The sequence below is a fragment of the Hippopotamus amphibius genome, chromosome 9 (genome assembly GCF_030028045.1).
Source record: "Hippopotamus amphibius kiboko isolate mHipAmp2 chromosome 9, mHipAmp2.hap2, whole genome shotgun sequence".
Lineage (NCBI taxonomy): Eukaryota > Metazoa > Chordata > Mammalia > Artiodactyla > Hippopotamidae > Hippopotamus > Hippopotamus amphibius.
In genome coordinates this window covers 96,405,997-96,430,768 of record NC_080194.1, presented here as the reverse complement: position 1 = coordinate 96,430,768, position 24,772 = coordinate 96,405,997, and the positions used below count along the sequence as shown (strand labels likewise).

The following is a 24,772-nucleotide window of genomic DNA, read 5'->3' as shown; positions in this document are numbered from 1 at the left end:
GAGTAACCTGGTACCCCATTTACACCCTCCTTTCTCTCTTCACTTCACATTCTTGACCTCCTTTCTCTCCTCCTCCTTCTGGCCTCCCCCATGGGTTTTGGAGTCTGGTACTAGGGCCTGGGAGCCAGGTGGGGACAGGCTAGCTAGCTGGGACTTCATCTTTCTTCAGCCCCTTTTCCCTCTCCTTTGCCTTCTGGCTTGCCATTAGGGACCAGCGTTAGGAGAGAAATGGGGTAGGTTCCCCAGAAGCAGCAGAGTTACAGCAATGAGGTAGAAGAGGAAAGAAGCCTGTAGCTTAGATAGTAAAGAAGTGCTCAGAACTGTGGCTTCTAGAAGGGCTGGCAATTAATGTGTTAGGGCATATCTAAATTAGAGACTATTGTAATTATCCTGTGATACCATTTTTTCCTAAGAAAGGGACATGTTCTAGCATGCACCACCCTAGTTATCAGCCAGAAGCTCTTTTTACTAAGAGCATCCTACCTTCCTTTAAACTTGGCAGTGAATTTCCATTGCTCCTCTCCCCATGGGCCCCTCTGAAGTATTTTTGTCTACACAGATTCATTTTATGCTCGTATGAATGCTCTTGAGGTCTCATGCTGCTGTGTGCTGAGGCAAGTTCACCAGTGGGCAGAAGTTTTGCTTAACTGACCCCTTAGGACCACAGAAGCCCTTGTGAGTTACAGCAAAAAAACAAACAGGTGCCTGAAGAGGGGGTACCTGATCAGCCCAACATCTCACTGCAGGGAAGCAGGGGCCCTGGAGCCCTCCTTGGGCTTACAGGAGCCTGGGCTAGAGTGAGAGTAGACAAGTCTGGCCCTCGGTGGCTGGGTGCAGAGCCGTGGATGTGCTGCATGAGGGGAGCAAATGTGCTTAGAAAATTCACAAGGATGGCAGTGCTCCCCAGAGGGTCCATGGGGAGAGGTGCAATGGAACAGTCTAAGGCATTGCATCTCGTGGCGGCAGGTGGAAAACAGAACAGGCAGCCGAAGTCAAGGGCTGACCACAGAGGTTCATTAAGATGGTGCAGATACCATCTGCAGATAAAACCTGGAGAGAGTCTTCCAGATGCTGGTGTTCAGAAGGAGGGAATCTTTCATAAGTAGGATGACCCTGCGTCTGCCCCGTTCTGCTCAGTGAAGCCCATTGTCCCAGAGTAACTCTTTAGAGCATGCCTTTCACTCTCAAGAATGCCCCAGTTTAGATAATAAATTATATTGGTCTCCTATTTCCAAGGCATTATTTTAAGCCTTCAGTTAGTTCCACCAATAGTATTGCTTCTGGGGTGCAGAAGGAAATAAGTTACCAGCGAGAAGCTTGCCTTCCTTCCAGCAGCCTCTGTAGATCATACAAAATTAGCCATTGTTAGTAATGTTTTTAACAGGAATATATTTTGCCTTGATCTAAAGACTTACACAGGGTAGCCTTTATAACCATCTATTTGAATATAAAGGAAATGCAGTGCTTTCAAAAATGATCCATAATTCTAATTTATTGTTTGTTTATTTATCTAGCCTTGCCTTTTTCTCTATTAGTGAAATAAGTTACATTTGTTCAGTGTTATCTTTTCTCGTCGATGGAAGGTTTAGCGATTTCAGAGTATAATTGTTTTAAATTGGGAAAATTCAATTTTCTGTAATGTTTTAACATTTAAACTCAGCTTTCAAATGCTTGTGCTTTCTTGCATTACCCAAAACATTTGGAAAATGAACTCACCTCAACTCATCTTCTTTCCCATCCCCAGCCTACTCCCCAGCCCCCAACAAGTCAGCCGCCACCTTTCCTTACTTGAGTCAATGCTAACACAACCGTCCTGGGTATTAAGAATCTCAGAGTCATTTGGACTCCTAATCCCTTCTTTGGATTCCTCCCATCTCTGCTTGCCCTCTGTTCACTTCCAATTCCGGTAAAGCTTTCCTTCAGCATCTCTCGTGAAGCTGCCCTTTCTTCTCTGTTCCCTCCAAGAGGATGTTCAGGATCATATTATGTCACATCTGGGGCGATGCCAGGGCTTCCTGGTTGGTTTCCCCATTTTCAGTTTTTCCTAGATTAACCTTCCTTTAATACAAATGAGCCTTTCATTCCTCTGACCAAACACTGTCAGTGGGCCTCCATCAGGCACAGGATAAAATTCAAGCAAGAGTCGTAACCGGGTGATCAAGATGCCCTGTGCCTGGGTCTAGCATGGTCTCCCACTGCGCTGAGGCACAGACCCGCGGACCCTGACACACTGCTCTCTTCCCCACCTCCTCTTCACACATTCTTGCTTCTTTGCTTTGCTTTACCCGGCTTTCTACACTTGGAATTATTCCACCTCCACCCAAAGTTCTACCTACTGAGAATCTCACAACCCAGCCCCAAAGCTGTCTCCTCGTGAAGACACAGCTGGAGGAGAGCTCTTCCTCTGCCCAGCCCTCCTGCACCACTGCCCTCAGCTCTCTCCTCATACAGGACATGGTGTTATCACTCTCTCTTTGGTGTCATCATATGCCTGCTCCGTTGTAAGCTCCCGGGGGGGTCAGCTTGCTATCTCGTGCAACACCTAGAATAGGGCCTTATGCTTAATAAGTTGATAACCTTTGTTGGATGGCTGCATTTATAATTCAAACCTGGAAAGCTAAAAATAATCAACTCATAGAAGTGTTCTGTCTTTTCAGCAAAACCCAAAATCACCTACGTAGAGAACCAGACGGCCATGGAACTAGAGGAACAGGTCACTCTTACCTGTGAGGCCTCAGGAGACCCCATTCCCTCAATCACCTGGAGAACGTCCACCCGAAACATCAGCAGCGAAGAAAAGGTATAACGTCGCCCAAGAGTTTCAGGGCCATGGAACGCAGACTCGACATGGATTGAGTCTGCCCCGTGCCCAGTCCTCTTCGGTGAACCAGAAAATGGGGTGTGGTCACCAGAGGCTGCAGCCAGGTCCTGTAGCCCCCCTCCTCCCGCCTGCCCTGGCTGCGGCCTGCTCAGCATCCCTTTGCGATGGAAGGGGCACAGTTTCTTGCATGGATTTGCAGGGGTGAGGTGTTAGTGGGTATGGTTATGTTAGATGTTGCAGGCAGAAAGGGGAGTGATTCTCAAACCCAGGTTATGGAGCTGGGAGGAACAGGGAAAGTGGAGATCCCAGTGCACTGGGTGATATTAGCATCATCTCAGGGGCACCCAAGGAAATGTCTCCCAGAACTAATAGGGATCAGAATGAGCCTATTAATTTGTTTCCTTGTGACTTGTTTCTTCATGCGCTACATGCACTATATGCACAAAAGCTTGGTTGCCTTTGTGTCTGCCTGTATTCTCGGCCACATTTGGATATCACTTTGTTCTAAAGGCAAAAATAATTAGCAGTTTCTACGTGGTGATGATTACTCCAGGTTGTACAATATATTCATTGAGAGGTGACGCACGTTACAACAACTTTCCTGGCAAATTTAAATGGCTGGGAAGATTTAGCTTTCAAGCACATGGATTTATAGGCCACCGGAAAGCTGTCTTTATTATTGACAACATATAAAAATTGAGGTAACCCCACATCAGGCAGCCTTTTGCCGTTGAGTGGGCCAAAAGACAGGAGGAGGAAGAAGCTTGGTTTTAAAGCACCTTAAACCCTCTTATGGCACCTCTCCAATCTCATCTGATATATCCTGTAGTAATGGGCTTCACTTTAGTTGGCCAAAAGCTTTGTCACCTATTCAGGAATAATGGCCTTAGCCTTAAAGAACATTTGTAATGGATTGCTGATTGACCAGAATGTCAAAGAAGATAGATCTTCACTCTTCTGCCCGCCTAAAGGAAATCCCTAGAGAGGGTAGACTCAAATAAAGCTAAAAAGGGATAGTGTGAAATTTCAGAGCCAAATTTGGGATTTGCATTTGAGGAACTGATTTCTCTCCTACTAATAGAAAACAAAACTAAATCAAGAGGAACAGAAATTGCTGTTCCAAAAAAACCCATTAATTTTTGCAAGCTTTACCTCCAGAGTTGAATTCGACTTACCAAAAACTCAACTGAGGAACTGCTAAGTATTTTTGAAACTTGCATATGCTGTTCGATATTGTGAAAACCAACTGAATTAAGTAATGTGGTGTTTACTTGGATTCTTTCTTTATCAACATGGAATTAAACCCTCAGCTCAAATTTTAGCTCCCATCGTGTGTGTTACGTGGATTGAATGTACATTTCAGGGCTTAAACCACAGGGCTGCCACTTAGCATATTTTTCTTCATCTTGCTTGAGAGTAGATTTGTCCACAATGCCCAGTGTATATCTTGACCTACAGCGAAGGACAGAAATAACCTCCACCCCAGATGAATGATTGGTTTTAAGTTCTATATCTTTTCTAGGAATAGCTCAACAGCCAAGCTAGACCAGAAGGGTTGTTAAGATTTGTGCCTACCTCAGGTCCTTTAATATGTGGGCACTTCTGGCTTGTATCTGTGAATTCGTTTTTATAGAATGAGAACAAAAAACCAGGCACCTCGTAGTTCTTAAATATTAAAACAAGAGGTGTCCAGCAGACACTGTCTCAAGCCAAGTAGGCTTTGTATAATTCAGTTATCAATGTAGATTATTAATCTCAATCTGAGAGAATTATTTAAGCCCAGCCACATAGGTTGTGTTGTGCTTTCTTTTCCTATGGACCGGCTTCAGGTGACATTACTGGAACATGAGTAAATCAATGTTAGGACAAGTCTCCCAAATCTCCCAGTGATGTGACCCCAGAACAGCATATTTGCCTAAATGAAAAAACGACATACTGTACAGAAAAGTTGCCATTTCTATTAATTATATATTGACATTAGAGACATGATAGTTGTCTTACAGTGGGGATGGCTAAAAATTAAGAAAACAAAAATGGCCTATTTGTGAGCCAGTTGTACTCCAAACAGTGCTCCTCATTTTCTCCTCCATCTGAAGTTGCCTTATATGTAGATTGATGATTAGGTATCAAGATTATTAGAGTCACAGAATTATAGGAGTGGAAGAAAACAGTTTTCCTTTTAAAGTCAAGACTATGCACTGAGCAGTAAGAACAGATGAGTGTATCTACCAGGAAGGGAAAGAAGCCTCCTGAGTGGTAGTTCACGTAACCTGCCAGAATCATAGAAGGCTGGAAGGAAGGCTCCTTTGGAGGTTATCTAGTCTCACTGCCAAAACGTCATTCAGCCCCTGCTTGAAGGGTGACAGTGTAAGTCCTCTGCAGGCAGGTGGCCAACAGTGATGGTCAAGAGGGCCTGCTTCCTTGCCCCGGCCGCTTCTCAACCCTCCAGCCCCTGCCACGCCGTCCTTTGTGTGAGCGCTATTAATGGGCTCTCGGTTTACCTTCAGTCAGCCTTCTGCCCTGGAGCACGTCCGGTTATTTTCACTGTTGCTCTTATCTTATGGTTTCCACACGCTTCACCTTTCTAGTCTCCCTGTACTAGAAAGCGTCACTTCCCTGGCATCCCCTCTAAGTTTGCGGTGCCCAGTGTAGCTGATGCAGACTTGCTGGCTTATTGCTCCCTTGGTCTGGACACTGACGTGCAATCAGCATCACATTAGCCCTTTAGCAGTTTCCTCCTTCTGTTTTCTCCTGTTGAGCTTGTGGTCAACTAAAATGCCCAGCTCTTTTTGGCATGAACTGCGTTTAAACCACATACCCCCTATCTTCTCTTTATGCAATTGATTGCTTAACCAATAATGTAGAATTTTATATTTATTTCTATTAAAATTATGTGCTGTTTGTTGCAGTATTTCTCAATGGCGATCATAATGACAGTTTAGGAAGGCCCTTTCTTCACTGGGACTGTCCTGTGCACTGCAAGATACTTAGCATCACTGGTCCCTTCCCTTTAAATGTTAGTAACCACCTCTAATCACTGTCATTACCAAAAACATCACGTATGGAAATGCTCCTTGGCTTGAGAATGACCATTTTAGTCCATCCTTCTGACCAGTCAGGACTGACTTTCACCAGAACTGTCTTTAGAGGTCTTTGGGTCCAGGGCGTTTCAACCAATGTGGGGTCCCCTGTTTTATTTATGTGTGTTAAAAGTCACGGAGTCTAGCAGTCAGTGGTGCCCTAAGCACAAGACCCAAGCACAGGCAATTCAGCTTTCCCCATGCAACTGCCATCTAGCATCTGTATTAGCTGTTGCTTCCAACCTTGTATGAATGCTTATTTGAAATACCTTTGTCCGAATCACTGATAAAAATGTTGACTGAGACAAGGACAAGTACAGAGCCCTTAGGATGCCACCGGGGCTTCCCTGGGGTGAGTGGCTCAGAAGGTAGAGCACTCAATGCCATGCTGCTCTCTAATGATTCTGATGGCTTCCTGGAAGGCTCAATGCTTCCTTTAATAAAGTTAGTGACAACAGAAGCTGATTAAAGCAGCTTGGTCTTTTGCTTCACTGCTTTAGATGAGTCTAGTAATATTAATCCTTTTTAAGAGGGGAGAGGAGGAAAGACTTTCAACCATAGACTTGTGGTGACTTTCTAATGGAATACTGATGTTATTCATTTAAAAAAAAAATGGAAAAAAAAACACAGTACAATGAGTCCAAAAGTCACACGCTATCTTTGATAATGTCTCTAGGCTTAGTCCAGTCACTCATTTAAGATTGATTATAATCAATCCATGAGTCTTCAGCTAGTTGAGTTGGTTTTACTCAACAGCTGATAATAGCTAGGCTAAGTTTGGGTCACTAAGATCATTAGAGGAGATCATCTATCTGAAAGTCAATCCACTTCTTAGCAGTCGCTAATAGGTTGACAAAAAAATCTTGAATATCATAGTGGGTCAGCTTGATCGATGTGTACGGAGGTCATTGTGATACTGCAGATACAAAGGAAGTTGGTGCATCCTCATCATTTTATTACTCATCCTGTCTAGACTTATTTTAAGGATCGCCAGGTATTTTAAAGACCCACAGTGAGTGGCACTAAATTCCAGGTACCATTTACATACTGAGTGAGACCCCTGGGTGGTGATTTGCATACTCTCTCCCTGGCAGAACAAGTCCATTGTGTGCTCATTTGAACACATCAATGCCTTTGAATAGACTGGGAAAGAAAGAAGCTTTCATGTCTAAGCTGAAGGAGAGGAGAAAAGAGTTGAGATCAGAGGAGATAGAAATAAGTGAAAGGCATTTCATGAGCCTTGAATCTTCAGTTGACAGTGTAGCTCATAAAAAAGAGAAACCTTTTGAAATTCTGGATTCCTTGGAACCTGGAGTTTTTTTTTCTCCAGGAAGAACTCCTCACTCATTACAAACCAGGTGCCCACTCTTAAACGCTGGGAAAGGTGCCTGCATTGAGCGACTGAAGTCTGGTTTATCCAGGTTATGGGCAGAAGTATAACAGGGAATACTCAGGATAAGTGTCTATCACTTCACTTCACTTTAGTTTTTATACATATTCCTACAGACTGGCGTGCAAAATCATAAAACATGCAAATATTAAAAGAAACTGGAACTAAATTTTTGGAGCTTTGCTAATCATATCCTAATTTATGTTTTAAGCATGTATATTTGCATATCAGGTTGTCTTAGAGTGGGTTACACACCTTCATCAAATTATCAGCGTCAAGATATATCCTATCATCCCACCAGGCACAAAGGTAGAAGGTCAAAGTAAGAAGCATCATGTTACTAGCACCTACTTATTCTAAAAGCCACAAAACCATAGTGATTTGGGAGAGACAGAGGAAGAATCAGATCTGAAAAATAACTCCATATGATGGAGTCCCTGAAAATAGTCTTGATTCACGCAGCCCTGGCATGTGACAGACAAGCTTCTAAGTGATGTGGAAATGGAAACCACATTTGACATGTTGGCCCACTGTTACTTTGGTCTATGCATGTTCCTCTGTTCTTTCTTCTTTACGCCAACATCACGTGACATAATCCAACATCTCCATCCTCATTTCTCACAAAAGCTCCTTGCATTTAGTGGACTCATTAATGTTTGCTAACTCATTTGCCTTCCCAGGATTGCATTGCTGTGTCTCTGGTGTCTTTTCTATCCTTTTTCCATTTGAACATCAGGGACAATCAGGTAGTCCTGCCATCTAATAAAAAGAACACCGCACATATGATGTGACTCCCAGCAAGAAATGAGAAAAACTGTAAGCAGAGTAGATTCCCCAGTGCTTGATAAATAGAAATCCTGATGTGGGTAGGAAAATACCTAAACCCCCTGTGTTCCTGAGTTGGCTCACTCCTTTGTGAATGCCATCTTTGATGAAGATGGTGCATGCTTAGGCCTGCAGGTCATCTGGGCATCCCTCTGCCTTTAAGAACCATCTGGAACTTACCATAGCACTCAGAGCCCGGTACCCTCAAAGCTTCCTGACCCATAGTCTTAAGGGCATACTTCTCACTCTCTGCTCCTTTCTTTGTTCCTTTTTTAAAAGTAAAATTTCATTTTTAATAGAGTGCATGCAAAGAGTTACAAAATGCATGAGCACAAAATAGTATATTTGTGATAAGCTGTCCAATAAAATCCAAAGAAGAACACCTACTGTATAAGTATCTCTAGATTGAGTGGTTAGAACTAGTAGTGTCCCCTAATATTACGAGGAATATTCAAGAAGTTTTGGAACAGGAACAGCCTAATATGTCCTCTGGTATCCATATGTATGTCTTCCAAAGATTAGGAAGGGCTTTAGCTTTGAATTATACCTCTTAATGTGCATAAGGGGGGAGAAAAGCTGAACATATGCTAAATCCTAAATTAAACTGGGTAATAAACACACCATTGAAAGTGGGCCTTGGAAAAAGTTCTGAATTAAAAAGAAGCTGCATGTGCACGGAATGCAGTGTGATACATCAGTTCTCTAAAGCAACATGTTGTAAAATTTTACTGCTTTCTTGTTGTGTTTTATATCTTGTTCTCTCCAGGCTTCGTGGACTCGACCAGAGAAGCAAGAGGTATAGCTTACCTGACCACTAGCCAGTCTTTAGTTTCGAAAGCATTACAGTTTAACTCACCATTACAGTTTAATAACCAGACATGCTAAAACTAATTTGTAATTTAGTTAGATTAAAGAATAGGTCCATAGTGGTAGATGGTACTTAGCAATAGTGTCGTTTTAGGATGAGCGAGCAAGCTGTGTTGGGAGTGGATGAGCAAATCCTTATTATTTGCTAAAACTGGATCTTATTCTCTTGCTGGTACTGATAAAATCACATCCAGGTAATTATACTTCGAGAAGTAAATGGCCCCAATTCCCAGGCCAGGCATTTTGAAACAATAAAATGTTTTGACTCTCACCTGGTTGATGTGACTTTGGATCATAAAGTCACAGAGTTAGTGATCAAAAAAGCCACTCAGCCCTTACCTTTCCAGCTCAACTCATCTTGTTGCTCGCTTATTTTATCCTGATTGGTCTTGGTAAATTACCACATCACGTTCCATCTTGAAGCAATGCAAATGACATCTCTCGTTGGTTTTCCCAAATTGCTAAACATATCTATATTACTTTTATAGAGCATTAAATTTATGAGATTAGAATGATGTGTCACAAATGGTTCTGTGTTTTTTTTTAAGTCAATAGCATATTCAGCCTTTGAAATTTCTCTTGAGTACTTGCTTCAGTTTGGGTAATGGGAGACTTAGTTTGAAAACTGAAGCTAAATATTAATCTTTAGACTGTAATTGCTACACCCCCAAGACCCTACTTATGATCCTGCCTGTCATTCTTGACCTGATTTGTGTGATTAAGTAACAGATAGTGAAATAAAAACCAGTGTGTTTTAGATAAGGTTCAAGAATCTAACCTATAAATACTTTTTAAAAAAGTAGCCTTTCTGCAGATGAAACTTTGATATTGTGTAATCCTATAAATGTGGAATATGACAATCCTGTAGACTGTATTTTAACTGGATAAACCCATCCTCCTAGTCTTTCAGAAATGATAATTATTCAGAACACATCACTCATGTGTTCAGGTCATGGCTATAAATGTTTAATGCTGTTTAATATTTAAAAGTTGACTGCCTGTCCTCAGGCACTGATGCTAGTTTCTGCACCCTGGCATCCTCAAATTTAGTTCATCATAAGCTCTTTGTATCATTGCTTCCTCCACGTCGTAGGGACTGTAGTTAGGTGCACACCCTTGCTGACACGCTTCCCTCCTGTGGCCCAGGAGTGCCGTCACAGACTGGGTGTTTTATTGCCCCGAAGTCATGGGCTCATTGGAATTGGGGAAGAGAGGAAAGAAGAGTTAATTATCAGCCACCCCTGAGCCACTATCCCTCGCATTCCAGTTGGCCTTGAGCATCTTCCCAGTCACTCAGATTTAGACCTGGCTAGAGGAGGAGCTGAGATTTATCGGGGAGCATTAAGGAGATGTTGAGAGAATTGCTCCTATTAGTGGAAGTGATTGGTTTGCTCCCAGGAAAGCAGACACCTCACTCCATTTTCCAGAAGTGTCCTTATCTTAAGTTATCTCGCTCTGGACATAATTGACTTTCAAGTGAGTTCCTCCCCCTGGGGCTCAGAAGTTCCGTTCCCTCCTATTTGTCTCAGTCAGGGATGAAGACCGTGAGTCCAGATGAGCTCCAAAGAAGGCTTGGGTCATGGCCAGTTTTATTCTGTAAGTTCTGGAAAGCCTTAGGATTTTTCCCTGCGAGAAGAGAGACAAAAATGTTTTGATGAGAAGAGCAATTATAATTGCCCTTCATACGTTTTTGCAAAACAGGGTCTTCTTGCCATAATGATCTTCTCATTCGTGCCCAGAGTTTATCTGCTTCCTCCACGAGTCTGGACCATCAGCATGACGTGTGGTCTGGATGGCTTGGAGGTGGCGCTCTCTGACTTTGTCCTGGTGCCAGAGTAAATCGTTTCAAAGGGAGATAGTCCAACCACACTGGAGTCTGTCCGCATCCCCTTGGAGGGAGAACTGGGCATCTGTCAAATAATTCCATCATCAATCTTGTCTGCAGCCACCACAGAATAAAAGTCTCTGTGGAAGGCTGCCTACTGCTCTGCTAACATCATTAAATTAGAAAATTTTCCAGAGAGTAATTTAGACAAAGAGGCCGGGGCATGGGGTAGTAGGGCTGACAATGCAACCATACCCTGAGCTTCTCTGTGACCATTTTCTAGATCATTCGGAGTGAAAACTGCTCGTGTCCCGCTTTGTGGTCACTTGTTAATATCCTTCTCTTACCTATACAACTTTCTTTGAATCTTTTGCTGCAGTATCCTTCTTACAGAAATGTTCTCTTGACTTCCGCAAGATTCTGGTCCGTTTTCTGTGTTTGTGGTGGCAACCCCAGGACAAATCCTGGGTGTGTGACAAAAAAATTATAGTTCAGCCACTGGCCGGCATCACTATTGGCTGAACCTGTGATCTCACTAAGATAACCGGAAAGGCTGGGTGAACCGTGAATCTCCTCTGCCTACATCCTGCTGTCTTTTGGGAATACAGGAATGACAAGCAGGTCAGGTCAGCCCTCAGAGATATTTGCAGGGATGACTTCATACTCCTGATGCAACGAGTTTAGGTGATGGGTCAAGATTTTTTTTTGGTGCATGAAAATCACCACTGGGATGGACCGGCACAACCCTGTCAGCCCACAAGAAAAGGGGTCCCAGGACCCAGTATCTTCAACCAACTGCCTGTCTCTAGATTTTCGAGACAAGCACTCTACCCCTGCCTGAGTCAGCTCCTATTCATGTGCAGCATCCCCTGGGGTGCAACTTCTTAACCCATCAGCCTCACAGCTTTCCAGGCCTCATGGGGGCCGAGAGCCAAGGCACCTGGGCATCCCTGTCAGAGAGGCGTGGCCATCGCTGCAGTCAGTGATGATGGTTTTGCCTGGCTTTTCTGTCTCCTTGCTGGCCATTGTATTCTGACTTCCGCCTATGAATGTGATGGGACTTAATGACTGAAATAGATTAGCTCTCCCAGTGATGGGACTTTTTGTGGTAGATCTGAGGCTTTTGTCAAGGCCAATGGTGTCTTGCTTTTGAGCTCCCTGAACTGGCTGCCTTATGATAATTCAGTGCTGGGTTTTGGGCTTCCAAACCAGCAGCTCAGAGGAACCTGAAGGCAAGTGTTCTTTAGTTCTTTAAAGGCCCAACCTCATGTGATGACGGATTCTACGTGCAGCGCGCTGACCTGTCCCTGTTTATGGAATATCACACAATGGACGTAAGAGTATGGCCCAGCCTACGAGGAGCTAGACTCCTCCAGATTACCAGCTTTCTTGAGGATCTGATCTCAGACCACATGCCCAGCCTCTTCCTAGACCAGCAACCATTTTACTTAAGAGTGTCGAGGGGGGAAACCCCTTGGAAATAGTCCAGTACCCATTGCCCAGGGCTCATTTGCTTATTCCTGTTTGACCAGTCCTTGCAATTCCAGAGACTCAGGAAGACAATTCTAGTGTCAAGGGCTAGAAGATGGTGACTGCCATGTCCGGGATCCCAAATCTGCCTGGGATTCTCTGTACCACTGTTCTGGAAGAGGGGACCCAGGTCCCTTCACTTCCGGCTCAATAGCTCCTAAGCTCTAGATTGTTAGACTTTTTGGAATGAAATTATTTTACTTGTAAGCATCCAGGAAAGTGAGGCATCTGCAGAAATATGAATTTCTTCTGTAGTTTCTTTTATTTGGCACATTCGGGTTTCCCATCACACGTGCACGCACCAAGGAACAGGCAGGTGGGCAGGGGGCTGGAAGGAGAGGACGGGCGTGCAGGTTTTCCAGAATCTCATGAGGCAGGGCTGCTGCAGCTGCAATGCCTGCTGGCCAGACTTAGGCTTCCATTTTAGATGTGCCAAACAAAATGACCTTGAGGGCCTTGATTGTCCATCCCAAGCCCATCTTGGCACATAGGCTGGGCTGCTTGGATAAACTGAGTCCCAGTTTCTGTTTGGGCTGCACCCAAGTTCCCATGGTGCTCTCCGGAGCCTCCCCATGTGTTGGTACCTAAAGCAAGACTTAGACGTTGGCACAGAGAGGAGAGAGCTGTGAGACCAGTCGCAGACAGTGATGGCCCGGCCTCCCGGCCCTGCCCAGCCCCGGGCCCTGACGCTGTCCCTCCCCTCCCGGCAGACCCTGGACGGGCACATGGTGGTGCGCAGCCATGCCCGCGTGTCGTCCCTGACCCTGAAGAGCATCCAGTACACAGACGCTGGGGAGTACATCTGCACCGCCAGCAACACCATCGGCCAGGACTCCCAGTCCATGTACCTCGAAGTGCAATGTGAGGAAAACGGGGGGAAGATGCGGGGCAGGGAGGGCTGTGCAGGGCAGGGGCGGGACGACAGAGGGAAACAGCCGCCAGGACCTGTCCCATGGTGGCGGCCCTAGACCATTTCAAAGCTGTGTCCCCAAGGCACCCCTTCACACCACCTCTGGCTTCTTACAAGTCTGCGTGTCTCCCCAAGCAGCTCGTGGGAAAGGGCCCCGATCTCTGCTGTCCCCCGGCAGCAGCTTGGCTTCAAGGCACTCTCAGCTTCCTGGTGCCAGGAGGCAGAGTCGGGGAGGGGAGCTCCACGATCGTGGCCGTCTTCCTGAGAGTCGTTGCCCTTCTTTGCAGATGCCCCCAAGCTGCAGGGCCCCGTGGCTGTGTACACTTGGGAGGGGAACCAGGTGAACATCACTTGTGAGGTGTTTGCCTACCCCAGTGCCACAATCTCATGGTTCCGAGATGGTCAGCTGCTGCCAAGCTCCAACTACAGCAACATCAAGATCTACAACACTCCCTCTGCCAGCTATCTGGAGGTGAGACGTGGGGGCAGAGGGCAGAGTAGAGGGGGCACAGTTTGAGGATGGACAGGCTCCTGGATGCAGCTAACGTCTTCTCGTTTGTTTCCCTGGCGTGTCCTGAGCAGGGGAGCCACTGGCCAGGCAAGACAGGGAGCCTCAGCCCTCTTCTCTCCCGGAGCTAGATCGGAGCCTGGGGGGCAGAGTGTGCCTCTCCCAGGAGCCCCTTTTCTGTTGTCTCTGGGTTTAGGCTGGGCTGGAGCTTTACTGATTCTATTCTCTACTCATTTAGTTCAGTAAATAAGGATCTGAGGTTGTGGCCATTCCGTGCGACACCTGTAACTCAAGAGCTCCTTCTTTTCAAAGGTGACCCCGGACTCTGAAAATGATTTTGGAAACTACAACTGTACCGCAGTGAACCGCATCGGACAGGAGTCTTTGGAATTCATCCTTGTCCAAGCAGGTGAGCACCCCTCGCGGCTGCAGCACCCTCACCCTCGTTGGCCCTTTCCATGACCTCCTGTGATGACAGGAGAGTGGGAGGAATAGGGGGTGAGGGTCAGCAACTGGAGGGTCAGGCGGCTGGGAGCTGTGGGGGCTTGAGGACCTGGACAAGGGGTGGATTAGGAGGGGATTGTATGGTGAGGTGGGCCAGGAGGACAGGATACAGGTAACACGATTCTCAAGAGTTAAGAGAAATGAGAGGGACGTGTTTCATGTTTAGGAGTTACGTGCTGGGCCAAATCGGGCTCACTGGGGTCTCTGTATGTGTCCTCCCCGCAGACACCCCGTCCTCACCATCCATCGACCAGGTGGAGCCATACTCTAGCACAGCACAAGTGCAGTTTGATGAGCCAGAGGCCACAGGTGGAGTACCCATCCTCAAATACAAGGCTGAGTGGAGAGCAATGGGCGAGGAAGTGTGGCACTCCAGGTGGTATGATGCCAGAGAAGGTAAGTTGGAGAGTCGGGGTCCACTTTAGAATGATGACTCTGGGCACACACTCACCCCTTGTCTTCACCAGATGCTGGCACCCTGACCGCCCATTTGGGTAGGGTGCCCCCCACGTCCCCCTCCTGGGGGATGCCACCTGCCACCACCTGCCATCCTGTGGATGTTCCTGTGCCACAGCATCGTCACCGGCCCCCGGAATTAGGGCGTGGTCACATCTGCTGTAGAGTTATTGGCCTTCTGCCCCTGGTACTTCAGAACCTGGTTGTCGTGCCCCTGCCAGGATGGATGGGCCAGCACAGCCGCATGCCAGGCAGGAGCCCTGCTTAGGTGCAGAGCACAACCAAGGGAACCACGTCCACCCCTGCTCTGCACGTTTGGGCTTCATGTGCTTCGGGTTCTCAGCTGTCAGCCATCCAGTCCTGCTTGGGTATCTTCAAGGACTGCCGTGTAATTAACCAAGCAAGCGGAGCCGGCAAGACAAGTCTGCTCTTAAATCAATCCTGCAATGTATTTCCAAACCAAAGATTTGAAAATAATGGCCCTTGGATGACTGCGATTTGAAATTTCTGAGCTCAGATCATCTTTTCCTGAGGATTAAATATATTTATGTCTAAATCTCCCGCTGGGGTTTAATTGGAATAACTCGGTGAAGTAGGTTTAGTTTCTGTAGAAATTTTTAATCCTGGAAATAAGGGTAGAATTGGGAATGGGCTAGGACACGGTGTCATAGCAATTCAGAGACATCTTCCAACCCAGTTTACTGAGAAACCATCCTGCCAGGAAGCTCTCATCACTCCTGCTTTGGGGAGGGTTGGGAGGACTTCCTGGGTAATCAGGGTTAGAGCTGGAAGAGGATGATCATTTACCTCCCTGACTTCCCCTGAAACCTCATACCAACTTTGTGGCAGGTTGATCCCATGTCCAACAGACTTTTTTTTTTCTAGTTAACTTTTTTATTGTGGTAAAATATAAAATATTCATAAACATAAAATTTATTTTTTAACCATTTTTTAGTGTACAATTCAGTAGCATTAAATACATTTACATTGTTGTGCAACCATCACCACTGTCCATCTCCAGAACTTTTTCATCATCTTAAACTCAATACCCATTAAACAATAACTCACCATTCCCTCCTCCCCTCAGCCCCTGGCAGCCACCATGCCACTTTCTATATAGTTGACTATTAATAGTCTCTATATAGTTGACTGTCTAGGTACTTCATGTAAGTGGAATAATACAGTATTTGTCCTTATATGTCTGGCTCATTTCACTTAGCATAATGTCCTCAAGGTTCATCCATGTAACATGTGTCAGAAGGGCATTCCTTTTTTTTTATTTTATTTATTTATTTGTTTATTTATTTATTGGCTGGGTTGGGTCTTCGTTGCTGCGCACAGGCTTTCTCTAGTTGCAGAGAGTGGGGGCTACTCTTCATTGTGGTGCACAGGCTTCTCATTGTGGTGGCTTCTCTTGTTGTGGAGCACAGGCTCTTGGCGCACAGGCTTCAGTAGTTGTGGCACATGGGCTCAGTAGTTGTGGCACATGAGCTTAGTTGCTCCACAGCATGTGGGATCTTCCCGGACCAGGGCTCGAACCCATGTCCCCTGCATTGGCAGGCAGATTCTTTACCACTGCGCCACCAGGGAAGCCCCTGTCATTCCTTTTTAAAGCTGGATAACATTCCGTTGCATGTATCAACCACATTCTGTTTCTCCATTCACCTGTCAGCAGACACTTGGATTGTTTCCACATTTCGGCTGTTGTGAACAGTGCTGCTGTGAACCCGAGTGTACAAATATCTATTCCAGTCCTGCTTTCAGTTTTTGCACATGCATCCACAAGTGGAATTGCTGGATCACATGAAAATGCTGTGTTTAGTTTTTAAGGACCTGCCATACTGTGTTCCACAGCAGCTACACAATTCCACCAACAGGCTTTTCCTCCTTTGTGACCCTTTTCGTATTCTCATGACAGCCAGCATGGAGGGCATCGTCACCATCGTGGGTCTAAAGCCCGAGACGACATATGCGGTCCGGCTGGCGGCCCTCAACGGCAAGGGCCTGGGTGAGATCAGCGCGGCCTCCGAGTTCAAGACGCAGCCAGTCCGTAAGTAAAGACAGCTTCCCAGCCTCTTCCCCTCGGGGGAGGGGGGACCCTGAGCGGCCCGTCCATTGTTCAGATGACAGCTTCTTGTCTTTCAGATCCCTCTGCTCATGGTGGTCCCACCTGCTAGTTCTCTGGCCCTCCGTGGTGGCTGACACCGAGTCCTTTTGTCCTCACTTTCTCAAAGGGTTGGGTTACACCCTCAGAATAGCTGGTCTGGCTTCTTAGAATAACACCCAGGGAGGAAAACTACCAACACACGTTATTACAGGCAGCAGGGAGGATCCCAGCAGCGTGGTAGGGAGGGATTTGGAACATGTGCTTTTTTTCACCAGGGTCCTAAGCACCCGGTGACTTGAAGGAAGGCAGTAAAGGCAGTGACAGTTGACATAATTAGTTGTGGGATTTTTGATGCAGCAGAGATATTCAGCTATGGGACAACGGAGCCTGCTGTAGCATATATGAGCAGGAGTAACACCCCAGCAAGGCAAAGGGGAAAAAAATGACCTCTGACGTTCCTGCCCCCCTCCTTTCTCACACCAGGAGCACAGTCGAGGTCTCCCCAGCCGCGGCCTCTTCCAGGAGTCACTTCTTCTTGATCCCATTCAGGGTTGCAGCTCTGTTTGTCTCCATCACGCCCTGTTTCCTTAAACCAGGCCTGCCATACTTTTCCCTCCCTCCCCACATGTAGCCAGGCTCTGGGTGAGCCCTGGTCTAGTCCTATCCCTGCAAAGACCGGAGCTCCTGCCCTGGGAGGATGCTGAGGCCATCCAGGTGAAGAAGCTGATGTGGCACAGATTCACCAGTGGTCACAGAGTTCCCTGCGCCCTCTCTGACTCCTGGGATTAAAAATCACACTGGGAAATCCTTTGCTTTCTTTTCTCTGAAGCCAGGGGCCTAAGAACTTATCCCCTTACCTCTTCCCAGAAGTAGAAAGCCTGTCTCATCTTCCTCCTACAGGAATTGCTTCTTTCTGGATTTGAAGTAATTTGATAATTTGAGTTTCCAGCTCCATGTGTTCTGCGGATCCTATTCATTTCTTTTACATCTTATTTTTTTTTCTTGGGTCTGTCTCTTGTCTTTTCTTTTCGTCTGTGTTCCATCCATGGGATAAGCAGATAGCCCTCTTCCACGTAAGTGCCTCTTCATACCTCATTACCTGTTTCTCTAGCGTTAACATCTGCTAGTTCTAGTTTTTAATTTAGTTATGGTCCCTTTTGTCCCCTAGAGGCTGAAGTAGATGACACTGTCCGGGCCCTAACCACACTGACCTTAGTCTAGTTGTCCCTTGTTAATGTCCGTAGGTTCCTCCAAGAGGCTAACACCCGTCCTGTTTTAGAGCATGCAATTTTTGTGTCTTTTGCAATTGTGTTTATTAATTTCTGTGTGTGGCAATCACCCTGTGGCAGCATTTTGCCAAGCCAACCATGGTGGAGGTGTGCAGAGGGTCTCTGATTAACAGGCTATAGCACTGTCTCACTTCTAGCTGGGGTGCCAGAAAAGTGGCCACAGCCTCGCCAGGCCTCGATTCAGAATCCCTTCGTGGGCACAAGAACCCGGAAGGATTTTCACATTTGCTTTTAGGAAGTAAAAGAACTGAGCTCACTGCTCCTCCGTTTTCTAGACTTCTGGCAGGGTGGTAGCTGGAAGGCTCTCAGAGGATGGGCAGGGGAACCCCGTGCAGCAGCAGCTGCCGTTGTAAACAGCAGCATGAACTTGGGGGCGCATCACAGGTACATCCTGCAGGGGAGTTAACCCCCCAGGTCTGGTGAACTCTGTTCTTTAGCACTAGGTTATTTCCACGTTTGGGGAAATTGACCAGCTACTTAGTAGCTATATTGCCAAGAATGTAGAGAGGGGGTGATTCTCTCCAGGAAGGGCGCTCTAATCTTGTAAGCTGTAAATAGTGGACCTGGGAGCAAGGGTAACAGGAATCAGGCCTGCCGCTCCGGGAGCAGAGCTGTGGTCCGGCGTCAGCCTGCATCGATGCCCCCAGGCTTCAGCTCCGCTGAGGCTCAGCTTCTTCCCAGGCTGAGCTCAGAGTGGTGGAGGGAAGTCTTAGCTGCACACTCTTTTCATAAAAAGCTCCTAGTTCCTGAAAGGCACCCAGGGAAGCTTATCTTTTTGAAATTTATTTAGAAATATTGCAGCAACAGCAAAAACAACGTAGCTCCGTGTAGGCGTTCTGAGAGTTTGAGCAAGTGCTAAATCCACTCTCTCAGCAGACTTGGTTCCTGAATGAACCAGGGCTGGAAGGGGTCGGAATCGGGTGGGGGGGCGGAGTTGTCAGCTAGGCCTGACAGCTGCTTGCCCTGGGCTGGCTGCTCAGCTCTGCCCTCGGTGCATTCAGAGGTACCAGGGCATCTTCCTCCTGGATCTTTAACCTGGCCTTCAGGTGACCACTCCTCTGGATGTATCAGTAAACAAAGGCCGGCTTAGTTACATTACAGAGTGGAAGGCTGGGTGAGCCCTCCTTCTGAATGTCTAACCAGGAACTGGGGTTTGAGTACTGAATCGGAAGAACTGGGTCTTGAACTTGAAAGGTCATTAGAAGTTTTCATTCATTGCCAGCCCAGCCGTTGTTAAGGTGAGAATTTTTAGAGCAGATGCTGTTTTAAAAGTCAATGTTTAATTTTTTTCAAAAGGACACCTCTAGATTGTGTTGTTTGTTGTCTGCCAGTATGAAAACAGGTAATTAACCAAGATTCCAAGAAGTCCTTTGGAAAATGGTAGGGTCTGTTCTCCATTCCTAGTTGATCATGAATAATACAGTGGCTTGAAAAGTCAGTTTTCTCAGTCACCTAATAAAGTTATGGTTTAAAGAATTAAAAACCAAACTTCATTTAGACAAAGAGAACATGGCACAGTTTCAGAGCTGAATGTGCCTTTTTCAAGAACTTGGGCAGGGTAAGAGAGTATTATACTCTCACTAAAGTTGGGTCTTATGGTCTTTCCTTGTGTCCTCATAGCCTTCCTAGACTTGTGGAAGTGAGGGTCTCACCCAGAGGGTAACCTGTTGTGCCTAGAGCCATCCTGAGAAAAGGTTACAGTTGGAAGGAAGATGCCAGTGTTTCCCCCTGCCAGGACAAAACCCAGTTATTGCTGCTAGGAAGTGAGGATAAGTTTTAGGAGGGACCTTCTGTGAGCTCTCACTCCCATTCCTTGAAAGACACACGGTTGTCTGAACTTCAACAAGATCGGCCGTCAGGTAGGTGTGGGCTTACCCCGAGCCCAGGAACCAGGGGTGCTCGTTTCTGAAGCTGGCTGATCTTGCCTACACACCGTGAGTTCCCCTCCTGTGATGCTGGGGTGCAGGAGCACAGCCTGCTCCTGTGGCATCGGAGGTGGGCCTTGGGTACACCCTTAGTGCTGAGGAGGAGACAGTACAGGGTCAGCAGGAGCTAGCACCCCGGACAGAGTGGGTGCTGCCACACACCAGCACCACCACCACCACCACCCCTGCCCCGTCCCAGCCCCTGCCCTGGGTTGGGAGACGTAGGGGAAAGCCATTCGTTCATCACTTGAAGTTCGTTGAAATGTCTCAATATTAGGGTTGCTTTCATAGTTCCTGAATAGATGCCTCCACATACGGGGGCATGATTATGTCAAAACAGGGAGGAGCAGTGAAACTAGCCAATGCCAGCAATCGCTCAAGGACCCCTGCTTCCCGATTAGAAAGCCTGGCTTACCCGTTGGGAGGTCGCTTTGTTTCTGTGAAGGCAAAGGAAGCCAAACTGACTATTGGAACTCCAGCCTGGGAAAATGTCCCTGTTTCATGTATTTCTAGGCCAGGTGTTTGCATGCTGTCAAGAAGCTCTTAGGTATGGAAAGCTCACGACCTCTGTTTGTCCTGGGAGGGGCTGCTCCCCTCTCAGAGCTGCTAAAACCCTAAAGAAATGACATGATAATTTACTGTGACTCTTTCCTGCATGATTGAACCACACACCTTCAGAATTTCATTGCCCGAATGGTACCTCGTCATTTGCCTCTGTACCATGAAGAGAAATAGACGATTTCTTTCAGGGTTTAAAGATTACAAGCGAGTCTCTACTTTGTAAAAGAGACATCTTGAGATTTTGTGTTTTCACGTTTTGCCCCCTAGATGGCACACGGCAAGCGTAAGCTAACGCGCTGTAATACATTGTGGCTGAAGCACATAAAACCCCATCCTTTGCCAGAATGTTACGGACAATCATGCAAACAATTCAAGCCAAAAAATAAACACATAAAAGGGAAAAAGAGAGAGAGATGCACTTTTACTGGAATTAACCAGGCCGTCAAGTCAGGATGAGTTAGTAGCCCATCTTGCTCTGATTCCAGTGACATGGTACCCGATGGTTTAATGAGGTACCCTCACCTGGAAGGTAAAAGAAAGACCGAACCATGGTGTCAAGGCAGTGTTGGAGATGTGATGTTTTTCCAGGTGTTCATCTAGCTCTCAAAGGGGACTGTGTTTTGTGATTGTTGATGGGACAACTTCTGAATACTTGCCGATGAAAAATGAAAGATCCATTCGGTGTCCAGAATACCTCAGATGCACCATCTTTAAAGGTTCTCCATGCAGAAAGTTGGTTAGCGTTACGTGGTTAGTCCCGCTCCCTTGAACATTCCCTCTCTCTCGGAGGGCAAGAGTAACACTGGTTGTTAATTTGCTTTGCCCTCTGTGCACATAGCAAGCAGCTAGAGCATCGCATTTCATAGGGGGTTTGGAGGGCGGCGGTGGCTGTCTTACCATCCAGCTACCAAACCATCCCAACCTCACCCAGTCACAAACATTAAGGGGGACGGTTGTTTCTGTTTCATTGGGACCTTGAAATCAGAGTAAGACATGGGTTTTGCTATAAATATGTGTCATCTGTGAGGGTATATGCCTGTATGTAAGCACATGAAGAGGCAGGTAGCAGCAAAGCCAAAGTCATTTCCCTCTTTTCTGCTGGTTCACCTTAAGCCGGGGTCCAGCTTCCCTTCCCTCCTGACACCTGATCCTGTGAAGACAGCTGTCCTGCTGAACTGGCTGTTTGTTTTCAGGCAGGGTTGGAGGCCTCTGCAGCTGTTCCTGGCCTGGCCCCTACCTGAACCACAGGGCTTGGCAGGCACACAGGCTCAGGGTTTGAAGTCAGAGATGCCCTGCTCTCCGCTGGGCCGCCAGCCACCTGTTCTCACGCATGGGGCTCTTCTTCTCACTTTAACTCCCTTCAGCTTCTCCTACTGACAACCCCCCTTCCCCCCCCGCCCCCCGCCCCGGGTTGCTTCTTCCTTTTATCCCTTCAGTGTCTGTGTGCCTTGGTGATCTTCTTTTTCCCCCCTTTTTTTCACCTTCATTTTTCTTTCCTCAGCGGCTGCGGCTAGCTCCTCCACCCCTGTTCCATTGTCTCACCCAGATAGTGAGTATCATTTTCTCCATCCATCTCTCTGCAGGTTGCTCTCCACCGGCCACAGTGGGTGATAATTCAGCTCTGCTGGTGGAGGGCAGCACCGGGTTTTAGAGAAGCAAATGAGAAGAAAAGTAGGCACAGGGTCGCTCAGATTCATGGAGAGGATGGGGTGGGCAGCTCTCCCCACAAGAGGAGGCGAGTGGAAAGCATTGCACTGGACCAAAAACCCTGCAGGCAGGCAGGCTCCCCGAGGCTATGGCAGTCCCAGCCCTGTCCTCGGGATTCATCATGGGCTGATTATTTGGAGAAGCCAAAGGAATTTGCCAAGAGAAATGTCTGTTCTGCAGGGTCATAAGAAATGTTTGGGGTGTTGTGTTTTCACCCTTCATTTTAATTGGCACAGTTGGATTCAGACATTGAAATTAGATAGCAAGGCCTGTAGCTTTTGCTCTCTCCATAAATGCATACAGTTTCTCCTAAGTATTTGTGGGAAAAGAAACAGTGTCTGCTTGCAGATGTGCCTGGCAGTAGGCACTTACGCAAATTATTTAACCCTTTACAAGGGAGCCTTGTTTTCCTCCTCTATAAAACAGAAGTAATCACCGCCGCCCCCCTCCCCCAGCAAATAGCAACAAACTGAGCATTCATGCAGCTGTGCCCACCCAGAAGCAGTGCCACGCAACCCGGCCGTGGCGTTGCCTGCTCAGCCTCGGGCTTTGTCACCCTGCCTGAACCTCACATCTTCTTTCATTTGGCTGCCCTGTCCTTTTGTTCCCCTGAGTCCCTGGGGATAGGGAGAGCCCTAGGCCTCCCACTGCTTGGACTTATAAAAGCACTGCCAGGGGAAAGAGCAAAGCGAGACAACTGCTGAGTGAGACCCAGGGTGTCTTGCCAGCGTGTGCTCGGGGCAGCAGACAGTGCAGCAGGAGAGGCTGCCCGGCTGGCTGTAGCCCCTTGGTGCCTCAGAAGCCCTGCACCTTGGACGTAGCCTCAGGAGTGATTCAAGCCCCAAGCTCAGAGCCCTTTGTGGCATCTGCTTGACTTGGAAACAGGCCTACCACCCCAGGCACTGCTTTCCAGGCACTGGACTGTAGCAGCGGGAATTCAGGTTTGGGAACCAGGTTCAAATCCCAGCTCCACTACTTCTGTGTATAACTCCATGATGTCGAATGTGTTAGCCCACCTCCCCGAACTTGACTTCTTATCTCCCAAAGGAAGGATACATTCCACCTACCTTGTAGGCTTTTAGGAAAATTAAAGATTAAGTATGAAAAACACAAAACACAGTGCCCAGCAGGCAGTAGCGGAAATTCATACTAGGAATAAATGAGAATTATGTTATTTCTTGCTGCATGAGAGTAATTTGTCAGCAAAATTGCTGATAATCTCTTGAAAATATCTACATTCATATTGATAAATCAGGGAAGAAGGAAATAAGAGAATACCTCGTTCACCATCTCTTTATTCTTTATAATAATGCCTTAATATATACACACACATATATGTATATATTTATCAATTTAATTTATCTCTATTCTCTCTTTCACCTTTCTATGCCCTTTCCATCCTTCATGTTTCCATAGCAACCTGGCCTCTTCCTGCCCTTACCACCACTGAACCATCTAGTGAGTACAGAGGTTAGCTGCCCTGGGCCAGATGGCTGCTTGTGGCAGAGCTGACCCCTGGGTCACAGTGCCAGCCCGGTTCCCCTGAGTGTTGAAGGCAACAGTTGCGCATGCACGGAGGCTGCTCGCCTGGTGTGGGTCCCTAAGCATGCTGTCTGCCCAGCCAAGAGAGCAGACCCAGCGTCACCAAAAGAACTGGGGTGATTCTGGAAGAAAACTCTGTGTACAGGAGACTTTTCCAAATTTACCTGCAAGTTAAACAACAGAAAAGGATTAGAGAAATGCTGAGGAGGCAAAAGGAGAGCATGTCTTCCCAGCTTTTGTTGTCTCTCCTCCTCCAAAGTGCGCGCGCGCGCGCGCGCACACACACACACACACACACACACACACACACACAGAGGCTAAAATAGAATACCTAAAAGACTGATAACAAGGAAAGGAAAAAAAAGAAGCTAGCTTCCCCTGGGAAAGAGAGAGCGTGAGGAAGGAGGCCGCCTCTGCTCCCTGACAGCACGCCCTCCTTTGCCTCCTGCAGAGCAAGGAAGTGTGTGCCCCAAACAGATGGGGAAGGAGAGGGGCTTCTGTCCTCTCAGGCCACCTCCCTCATGCTAGAAAAATTATGGCCCGAAGTAGCATAACCAGGCACTCTCAAGTTTGTGTGCTGAGAGTCCAGATGAAAGTTCTGGAATCCATCTCCTGATGGCCAAACTGTACAATCTTTCCCATCATGGACAACGTCACACTTCATCACAATCTGTAATGCATTCCAAGCTAGTCTTTATAATGCTCTAATGAAGTGAGCTTGTGTATTGGGCCTTAAACTCCCTGACAAGTCAACTGGAGCATTTGTGTGTGTGTATGTGTGTGTGTGTGTGTGTCTGTGCGTGTGTCCACAGCTGTGTGCGAGTTTTAGATTTTGTAATATTTCTGAGTGTACAGGAAAAATGACATGCATCCCATTAAGGGTAGTCAGAGCAGAAGACAGAAAGCAAGAATGCAAAGTACACCT

General features: G+C 46.9%; 1 protein-coding gene across 6 annotated transcripts in view; it reads left to right on the top strand.

Moving 5' to 3' along the window:
* NCAM1 (neural cell adhesion molecule 1) overlaps positions 1-24,772 on the top strand; it is a 310,065-nt gene that overhangs the window by 254,363 nt on the left and 30,930 nt on the right. For 3 of the 6 annotated variants that reach the window (XM_057749796.1, XM_057749799.1, XM_057749798.1), the window contains exons 8-13: positions 2,658-2,800; positions 13,049-13,199; positions 13,536-13,720; positions 14,069-14,165; positions 14,486-14,656; positions 16,635-16,766. In XM_057749796.1, coding sequence (XP_057605779.1) covers positions 2,658-2,800; positions 13,049-13,199; positions 13,536-13,720; positions 14,069-14,165; positions 14,486-14,656; positions 16,635-16,766 — 879 coding nt within the window. Of the gene's footprint in view, positions 1-2,657; positions 2,801-8,882; positions 8,913-13,048; positions 13,200-13,535; positions 13,721-14,068; positions 14,166-14,485; positions 14,657-16,634; positions 16,767-17,881; positions 17,897-24,772 lie in introns of all 6 variants that reach the window. The other 3 variants (XM_057749795.1, XM_057749797.1, XM_057749794.1) reach the window with 2 other exon arrangements.